This window comes from Haliotis rufescens, unplaced genomic scaffold, assembly GCF_023055435.1.
Source record: "Haliotis rufescens isolate VD_foot unplaced genomic scaffold, xgHalRufe1.0.p SCAF_13, whole genome shotgun sequence".
Lineage (NCBI taxonomy): Eukaryota > Metazoa > Mollusca > Gastropoda > Lepetellida > Haliotidae > Haliotis > Haliotis rufescens.
Genome location: NW_025963813.1, coordinates 11,199,313 through 11,209,531, shown reverse-complemented (window position 1 = coordinate 11,209,531; position 10,219 = coordinate 11,199,313). Strand labels below are relative to the sequence as shown.

The 10,219-nt window shown below is 40.8% G+C and overlaps 1 protein-coding gene across 5 annotated transcripts in view; it reads right to left on the bottom strand.

Moving 5' to 3' along the window:
• Nucleotides 1-1,880: 1,880 nt before the first annotated feature.
• The window catches only part of LOC124139085, a 28,765-nt gene continuing 20,426 nt past the window's right edge, over nucleotides 1,881-10,219 (bottom strand). For all 5 annotated transcript variants that reach the window (XM_046506092.2, XM_046506094.2, XM_046506096.2 and 2 more), the window contains 3 exons: nucleotides 8,134-8,227; nucleotides 6,737-6,792; nucleotides 1,881-4,331 (listed from right to left, as the gene is read on the bottom strand). In XM_046506092.2, the coding sequence (XP_046362048.2) occupies nucleotides 2,389-4,331; nucleotides 6,737-6,792; nucleotides 8,134-8,227 (2,093 nt within the window). In that variant the 3' untranslated portion in view covers nucleotides 1,881-2,388. The remainder of the gene's footprint in view (nucleotides 4,332-6,736; nucleotides 6,793-8,133; nucleotides 8,228-10,219) is intronic.

The following is a 10,219-nucleotide window of genomic DNA, read 5'->3' as shown; positions in this document are numbered from 1 at the left end:
TTGTTTCTCTTTTTCCTCCTTGCCATCTCAGGTAATTTAACCCGGTTGACTCTTCTCAATAATCAGTCTCAATGTGTACTGATCTGATCCTTGCTCGAAGAAAGTGGCATATTTAAAAATAAAGAACATACCAACATTTCTGAATACCGTATTCGACGTAATAAGCGCCCAGGGCGCTCTCAAAATTAGAAATAGGGGGCTCTTATTAGAGTGTTATTTTGGTGAGAGAAAAAACAGAGTTGAAAGATAAATTTCGTGGTTAATGCTGACAGCCTGAAATGTTAATGTACGACAGATATATTTTTCCAGAATTAAATGCCCATAATTAAGGGTGCATATAGCACACGAGTGCGTATTATACGCGAATAAATAAGTCTTGTGTACATTGATCAATCGGAAGGGGTGCTAATTGGGATTGTTCACTAGCCAATATCTTAGCAAATGTCGCCGTGGGCGCTTATTACGTCGAATACGGTAATAACATTATATATACACATCCCACAAAAGGAACATTATATATACATATTCAAACAATCAACACAAATTTAGCTAAACTGAGGCTAAAAGAACCTTTACCTCTCGGTTGATTTATCATGTTTTCATTTAAATTGAAAATATCTTAAGTTAGAAATATTATATCCAATGAATTATATTAAATACACAACTGCTGCATAGTCAGTGCTTAAAGAGTAATTCTTCATGGTTTTATTTCTTAAAATATAATTTGTTTTAAGCTCCAAAACATTCTTTAGAAAATGTTGTCATAATTCAAACTCCTTATGGGTATCTTTGACACCTTATCTTTGAAAATCAATAAATTTGCCTTTTTTCTGCACAAATCATGGTGTGGTTGCAAATTCGTTTCTTTCCCCTGTCTTCATTGAAACAATATATTTTACACAAAATTACTTTTTAACAATAGTGCTCTGAGAGCACAACATCCCCCGCATGATTTTTTTTAACGAGTCAAATGAAGGTCCGTAAAACAGGGGCAGTAACTCTGTCAAAATTAGTCGAAATGAAACGGGACTGCGATATGCTTATTATCAACATGTCGACATCTTGTGTGTAGAGTGTCAGGGATATTCTCTGGAAACTGTAGGAGGAGTTGATTTCACAAGCTTAGTACCCTCTCTCATAATAAGGCAAATGAAGCTCCGTAAAACAGGGGCAGTAACTCGTCAAAATTAGTCGAAACGAAACGGGACTGCGATATGCTTATCATCAACATGTCGACATCTTGTGTGTAGAGTATCAGGGATATTCTCTGGAAACTGTAGGAGGAGTTGATTTCACAAGCTTAGTACCCTCTGTGGGACGGACAGACGGACGGACTGCGCCACGACATAATCCCTCTTCGGCCATTTCTGGCCTGGCGGGGGATAAAAACTGTTGCAGGAATGAGCTATGGTTAAACCGACAACACCAAGAAGTTATCAACAGTTATTTCAATTACATAAAAAAACAAACATGTTATACACATTTTTCATTTTCCGGTTCACGGGTCCACGGTGACATCGACCCGCCCCTTACTTAAAAGCAGTCCACAAAATAAACTAAACATAAAATTATTTATTTTTATCATGTCTCCCACAAGCAATATAGACCCTCTTATATATAAATTCCATATCTACATACTATCAGTGATCAGGAAACCAGCTGCAGTTTCAACTCCACAGCAGAATGACTTTTAAATAAATAAATAAATAAATAAATAAATAAAATAGCTATTTATTTTTATTTCGGCTGACCTTGTGCGGAAAACCTGGAATAAATCTGTGGAACAAAAAATGTGGCCTTACAAATTAACTATCGCAGATAACCTACATTACGACATGTGGAATGAAATGGATGTTTTATTTCTTTTTTGGGACAAATTCATCACTTAATGTAAAAGACAGCAATAATAATGTATGTATGGAATAGTCTGCCAAAAAGTTCATAAAAATAGAAGACCTTATTCATCTTAATTGATTAGTGATTGATTAATGTAAACTTTGTCTTGAAAATATGTTAGATTGCATATTTGTTTCAAAAGCTGCTATCAGGAAATGATCTTCAAATGAACCTTGGCAAAGTTTGTGTTATAATTCCTGCATCATGGCACGCTGACAAGAAAACAAGACTGGTCTGGCCTCATGGAACAGTATGGGGGGCACCAGCAATGCTAAGCAAACTGTGACATCAGAAGAAGCACCACTGTTACCATAATCACAACATCTATGAGTGATTCACTAATATTGTAATAAAATACCTTGAATGCCTCACGAAAATATTGTATGTCACATTTACTTCTTAAATCTTTGAAATCCCATCTAATTTGGGTACATATTGGATAGCCATTTCAATCTCTTCGGACACAATTTAACAACTTCACGTAATCAGACTTCATGGATCATCATCATCATCATCATCATCATCAGATGCATCATCATCATCAGATGTGTGGTCACCACTACATTGACTCTCTGAGAGCTCATCAGGTGTACCTTGGGTGTAGTTATAGTCACTCAAATACACACTCCCCTCAGTTATCTCCCCTTGGAAGAGGCTGCCATCTTGTCCAGGATTTGATGGACACCAAGATCCAGCAGCTTGACCAAGACTCTCCTCGTGATAGCTGATGGTCAGCTTAGGAAAGCTGACAGTGTTGTCTAGATCTGGCATTGCCTGTAACGACATTGATCTGTCCAGTGTACGGAAACTGCTTCCTCCACTCAAATCAGTGGGCCTGGCAGTTGATGTGTCCAGTGTACGGAAACGGCTTCCTCCACTCAAATCAGTGGGCTCGACGGTTGGTGTGTCTAGTGTACAGAAGCTTCCTCCACTCAAATCAGTGGGCTCAGAGACTTGAGTTAGAGACTGGTAGTATGAGTCTGAGAACACTTCACTCCCAGAAGACATCTCTGATGCAGAGGTTTGTCTGTTGTTACTGCTGATGTTGCCTCTGCCCCGAGTCACAGGTTCCTGTTCTCTTTTGCCAAGGACTTTACTAGACGTGACCACCATTAGCTCACCAGACTTCCCCTTCTTGCCAAGAGTTTCAGAGTCATCCTCTTCTTCCTTCATAATGTCTGAAGGCATGATCACATTCATACATGCTATCTTGTCATTTTTCTTTGGTGTACTGGTAGTAGGGCTTACTGGCTGGCTGGAAAAAGATGTAGCAAAGTGCTTGAGAAACTCAGCCTCTTGTTGCTTGTCTTTGACTGACAGTGTCATTGGGAATACATACCGTCTATGAGTTGGGCTGACTGGAGATCTTATTTGGCTTTGCCTGGTTGTGTCTTCAGGAATTCTCCTTGCTTTGGGTACAGGATTCCTGTTCTTTGAAACCATTGGACGTCTCCCCTCTGTCTGTGTGAGGAGCTGTTGTACAAAGCCCTGAGACTCAGGTGGTATTACTCCTCCTTTCTTAAAAGCAGGTCTGTTATCCTTAGCGGGATCAGAAACATCACCAGGTGCTGTGTTCTGAGGGACTCTATTAAGATGTTTAGTCTGCAGATTCGCTGTTTCCTCTCTTTGGGTGGATTTGGTTTTCTTTTTAGGGGATTTTGAATTCACAGCAGATATGTCTGTCATATTGGTATTGGGGTTACCAGGACGTCCATGGGGCTGATATTTATTTGGTCCAGGCGAATCAGATCTCATCTGAGATGAATTCAAAGCTGTGGACACAATTTTTGTTGGATTCTGGGACTCATTTTCGATCTCAACCAAACACTGCCTTGTGAGATTCTTTGCAACAATTTCCACAGCCTCTTGGGCAAGTGCCTCCCTGTCAATAGAAGCTTTTCCTTGTTTTAAGCTAGCTTTGTATTTCATTGTCTCAATATATTCTTGTTCACCTTTCGATGGTGGAGGGTAGAATGGCCTAGCTCTTTGTTCCGAGCTGAGATTCTCATAGAAGTTTTCAATGTTTCCACTGGAGACGTCTTTGAACGCTGACACATCATTGTAAACTCCTGCAGGTTTATTTGGGTGAGTGCTGACATGTTCTGGAAGGGAGTCCATCGGGATGTAATCAAACTCTTTCTGTTCATAATTCTTACCCACATTTTTGTAGGGGGGACTTGGATATTTCAAGAATTTGCCTTCATACCCATCTGAAGCATGGCCACTTTCATAGCCTCCTCTTGGGTTCTTCTCTTCCTGGGGGAGGTCAAAACCATCAAAGTCAACATAATCATGTTCAGTAATCTCGACAAAGGATCCATCGTTACTGACAATGCTTGCGTTGGCGATATCAGCTTTGTCTTCTGGCCTCTCCATGGGTACAGGCTTCCCATCTGTCTTGTGGGGTTTTGTTTTCTTCTCCGTTTGCAGTGTGCCTTCAAGAAGAAATAAATTATAGATTAAGTAAATGATGTTTTCCACCACTGCCACAGCAGTATTCTAGATATATCCTCCGGGTCATATATGATTGATAATAGTAAACACTATTTTGGGATTAACAGGACACTTTAATCACACTTACTGGAGTCACACGTGAGTAGGCTTGTCATGGTGATTAAATTAATTTGTGTAGAGCGCTTCATTGAGAAGCGCTGACTGCACCCATCTCGCATACAAGTGATGCTAGGCTGTTTTTATTACACGTTACCTCTCAGGTTTGAAATTGCAGGAACCTGATTGATCTTGCTTGGGTGAGGTGAAATGGGGTTTAAGATCGCGTCCAAGATTATTGCACTTATATAGCGACGTGCATGTACGTGGGTGTGTTTGTGTGGCTGCTTGTACTAGTCCGGACTGATGCCGATTTATAGTGCTAGCTCACTGAGAAACCATGCCGCAGTTTAACATGAATACCCCACTCAGACACAGTATACTGACTCCGAGCCGACCAGTCCTTGTTTTAGCCAACAACAACTACCGTCTTTTAACGTCTTTTGGTATGACACGGCCGAGGATCGAACCCTGGACCTTCTGCTCTCCAGGCGGACACTCTACCACTAGACCACGGAGGCGGTCATCTTGCTTGGGAAAATCAATAGGTGATTGTTGTGGTACAGTGAACCAAGTGACATTACTTGTTTGTTTGTTGTTAAATGCTGCACTCAGCAGTATTTCAGCTGTATGATGGCCAGACAATCTAGTGATTGATATCATGAACATCGATCTACACAATTGGGATAGGAACCGTGAAGTTCCGGGGTAGAATAGGTCTTCAGCAACCCATGCTTGTCGTAAAAGGGGACTAAGTTTGTCGTAAAAGGCGACTAACAGGATCGGGTGGTCAGGCTCGCTGACTTGGTTGATACATGTCATCGATCCCAATTGCGCGGATCGATGCTCATGATATCAATCACTGGATTGTCTGGTCCAGACTCAATTATTTACAGACCGCCGTCATATTGGGATAGGACCCGTGATGATCCGGGGTAGAATAGGTCTTCAGCAACCCATGCTTGTCGTAAAAGGTGACTAAGCTTGTCGTAAAAGGCGACTAACAGGATCGGGTAGTCAGGCTCGCTGACTTGGTTGATACATGTCATCGATCCCAATTGCGTGGATCGATGCTCATGATATCAATCACTGGATTGTCTGGTCCAGACTCAATTATTTACAGACCGCCGTCATATAGCTTGAATATTGCTGAGTGCGGCGTTAAACAGCAAACCAACCAACCAACCAATTGGGATAGGATGACAGGCATCAACCAAGTCAGCAAGCCTGACCACCCGATCCCGTTTGTCGCCTCTTACGACAAGCATTGTTGCCTTTTATGGCAAGCATGGATTGCTGAAGACCTATTCTACCCCGGATCTTCAAGGGTCTTCTGGCATGAAGAAAATCTGAGGTTGATAATGTTGACCTATCATACCGAAGTTTCAACTTCCAAGATAGGGTGCTTTCTGAGGAAATACATATTGTCAAATATTTGTTTTAAATGTAAATGTACATTTGTGTATTTCTCGAACAAACAGCTTTGGTCATTTCTATCCTTGGAATGGCCTCTAGAATCTGTGCCCAACACTTTTAAGTCCTCAAGCCCAAACATGGCTCCTAGCATCATTTTCAGTGTATTCTAATATCACCATGCAGACTATGTTATCAGGTGAGCATCTTAAACCGAACAGAATTTTACTAGACTCAGGCTTTGGATTTGTGGCTGAAGTCGTGGACTGCTTCTATTGTAAGAATGACACTATTCGAAATAAATAAAATAACATTTCAGGGGTACTGATTGAAATACAAACAGAAAAACAGGAACAGGGATCCAGAGAACCTAGTAATTCCAAGGGGGCACCGGTGGCCTAGTCGTCGCGATTCGCTGTGCAGAGTTGCGTCCCTTGGGCACGCCAGAAACCTATGATTGTGGGTTCGAATCCCGGTTCACCCCGATTATGTTTCTAGGTTTGTCGGCACCATACCCGTGCTCGTTTCACCGAAGTGGTAAACGTCTGAGACTTGCATCACTCCCGGCTTTCCTCCCACATTAAGCTGACACGCCGCGATATAACTGGAATACTGTTAAATGCGGCGTTTAACCCAACTCACTCACACACTCACTCACTAGAAATTTCAAAAACATGTTGTCACTGTAAATATGAACACTGCCTTTATTCATCATACAGAAAATTGAGACTATACACATTCATAGTTTCAGAGTAAGTCCCAACCTCATTTTACACCACTCAGCAAATTTCCACGACATTGCCCCAACCTATGGGGCTCATCTATTTTCCAGCACATTCATTGTGAGACCTGACAGATTGTTTTCTACAAGGATTACCTTCCTTTTTCCATTGGTTTTCTCCTAAGGAATCAATCTTAGCTTTACGCAAGGACCTGGAAATAACAAAGGTCATATAAGAATGTAAAACACAATTAATAGGCTTTGTGAATTTTATCGGAAAATGTGTGAATCACAAGACATCCATTCTTCCTTTGACCTTATCCTCCAAGCAGCTTTGTGAATCTCATAATTATCAAATAACTTGACAGAGGCTGTTGTGAGCAATTTATTGGTGTCACAAAATCAACCTGCATCTGTAAACTGGATTTTGAAAAGGCAAAACAGTGATCGATAACATGAGCATCAATCAGTATGACTAATCATTGGATCACATAGCAGAATTAGGGGTTGTATATAGAGATTATTATACGAGCATGTGTGTCAAATGGATTTTATGAAACAAATTGCAGAATATTTTTATTTCCAGAGTGATAGTGAGGGTAATACATGAATTCTAACACAATATTGTAAAATCAGTACAACACATATGTAACTGAAGCAGAGTTTCCCTTCTTGGACACTGACTGGTTGTCATCCACAATGTCCTATTATCAAATAAGGTCAATGGATGTCAATTATCTCTTGCAGAGTCACTGATTTTAGCCTCACTACATTAACATGGTAAGTAGAGCAAGTAAATTTGTCGAAAATGTGTTATATATATTGTTATAAAGGATAGGTACGTGATACATCACAAAGAAGAATGAAGAACGAAGCATGGTTTATTTCACAATTAATTATTGTTCTATCATGACGTCATTTCTGAAGATTTGAACATGCGCTCGCACTGATGTTATTTTTCAGAGGGAAGTGTCTAGTAGTATGTAGCTGTGCAATGTAGATAACCGCAATCGCTGAACGATCGCATCCAAAAGTGGGAGAGATATGACAATCAGAATTGGGAAAAAAGGTACAGATAATTAATGTGCAAATTGTGATAATATGCGGGAAATACCAAATTCCCCCCCCTCATAAAATGGATTTGTCGTACATTGCCACAGTTGGATTCTATTCAGGGAGTCATCACTGTTCAAATATGGGTAATATTTCTAAAGCTTGTTCATTTTATTAACATCCTGCGCCTCTCATGGTTTATTCTCCGTGCAGTGTTTTATAGTACGATAAACAACTCCCACTCGTCGTTTATTTCTTAAATTAGTGAATGAGTGAGTATGGTTTTACGCCGCTTTTAGCAATATTCCAGCAATATCACGGCGGGGGACACCAGAAATGGGCTTCACACATTGTACCCATGCTGGGAATTGAACCTGGGTCTTCAGCGTGACGAGTGAACGCTTTAACCACAAGGCTACCCGACCGCCCCTATTTCTTAAATTAAATATCCCCAATGACATGTTGAGTTGTGGTGTTGATCTCCAACACTATACACCTACCTTCTCAGGAGGCACAAGGCAAGCCCTATGACGAGCATCAGGAGAATGATTAATATGATGATGGGGCCGATGTATTTGCCTACATTTATTGAACCTGAAACCAATTGACAGTGTCAATAGAAAGAGCGTTATCAAGAGCAACATCAGCCATTACTAAAGCTGAAAAAAATCACTCATCAGTGAACAGTAAAGTACGGTTATAACGAACACGCTTTTAACGAACTGACGGATATAACAAACTTACTTTTTGGTCCCGACTATTGGCTGTTGTTATGCTGTATATATGCTTATAAGGAACTACGGTTATTACGAACTAAAATTAGTAGTCCCTTTGAGTTTGTTATAACCGTAGTTTACTGCATGTTGTTATGCTCATGGTAGTCTTGTGGGATGTTGGCTATGGAGTGATGCAATTTAACCTGAAAGTTTACTGGCACGGAAAGTGATTACTGTATTCGACGTAATAAGCTCCCTGCTCTAATAAGCGCCCACAGTGATAATTGCTAACAAATTGACCAGTGAACAATCCTAATTAGCACCCCTTCCGAATGATCAATGTACGCATGACTTATTTATTCGTGTATAATATGCACTCGTGTGTTATATGAACCCTTAACTGTGGGCAATTAAATTCTAGAAAAATATATCTGTCGTATATAAACAGTCAGGCCGTCAGCATAAACCACGAAATTTATCTTTCAACTTTCAACTTTTTCCACCAAAATAATATTCTAATAAGAGCCCCCTATTTCTAATTTTGAGAGCGCCCTGGGCGCTTATTACGTCGAATACGGTACATATAACTGAAGCTCTACAATCACAGAACATCCATTTAAGGACAAAAACCGATTGTGAGGTCTTGACTTAGAATGTCAGCCCAGGGTAGAGGGATATTGGAGGTTGTGTGTTAGGTGTAGATGTTTGGTATAGTGTAGGCAGTAGGGTGCAGTTTGTTTGTTTGTCTGTTGTTAAACGCCGCACTCAGCAATATTCCAGCTATATGACAGCGGTCTGTAAATAAGAGTCTGGACCACACAATCCAGTGATTGACATCATGAGCATCGATCTATGCAATTGGGGTATGACGACATGCATCAACCAAGTCAGCGAGCCTGACCACCTGATCCCGTTAGTCGCCTCTCAAGACAAGCATTATATACTAAGTCGCCATTTAGGGAAAGTATGAGTTGCTGAAGACCTATTCTACCACAGATCTCGTGCCATGTACTTTGTTCGTAGGGTGTGTGTGTGTGTGTGTGTGTGTGTGTGTGTGTGTGTGTGTGTGTGTGTGTGTGTGCTGTTTTCATTGTGGTTATGGTGTTGGGTGTGGTGTGTTGGTTGTTGTTGTGGGTGTTGTGTGTTGGTCGTGGGTGTTGTGTGCGTTGTTGGTAGTGGGCTTTGTGTGTTGTTGGTAGTGGGCTTTGTGTGTTGTTGTTGTGGTGTTGGGTGTGGGTGTGGGTGTGGCGTTTGGTGTGGGTGTTTGATAGTGTTGGGGTTGGGGTTGAGGTTGGGGTTGGGGTTGGGGTTGGGGTTAAGGTAGTGTTATGTGTTGGGTATGTTGTGGGTAAGCACACACAGATCTAACAAAAACACTTGACAAATGCATGCATGAAAGCTTATAGAACAGAGACTTTCAGAGAGTGATCTATTGTTGTTTTCCAGTCAGCAATATTACAGCCATATAAAAAGCTCCCTGTATATGATCAAACCTGGGCAAAACACACCAGTGGTTGATAGCTAGACTAACCTTTAGTCTCTGAAATCTTATATTACACAATATCCTTCTTGACTCTAAAAATAATTAATTTTTTTCCCTGTGCTGATTTCAGAATAGACCTAGCTTGAGCTGGCTAGACTTGCTTTTGTATGCGTTTCTAGATTTTTTTTCTTTCATAAAATAAATATATTCCACGGTGATGGTGCAGGACTAGTTGATAGCATGACAATAAAATAACAAGAAATCAGGCAGGTCACCATATATACCACCTGGTTCTCAATCAAGTCAGATAATGGGACAAGAGTTGGTTTTGGATACAACTCCCCGTGGGAAGGAGGGTTAACTGACATGTTCTGATTGAGGGCTGGG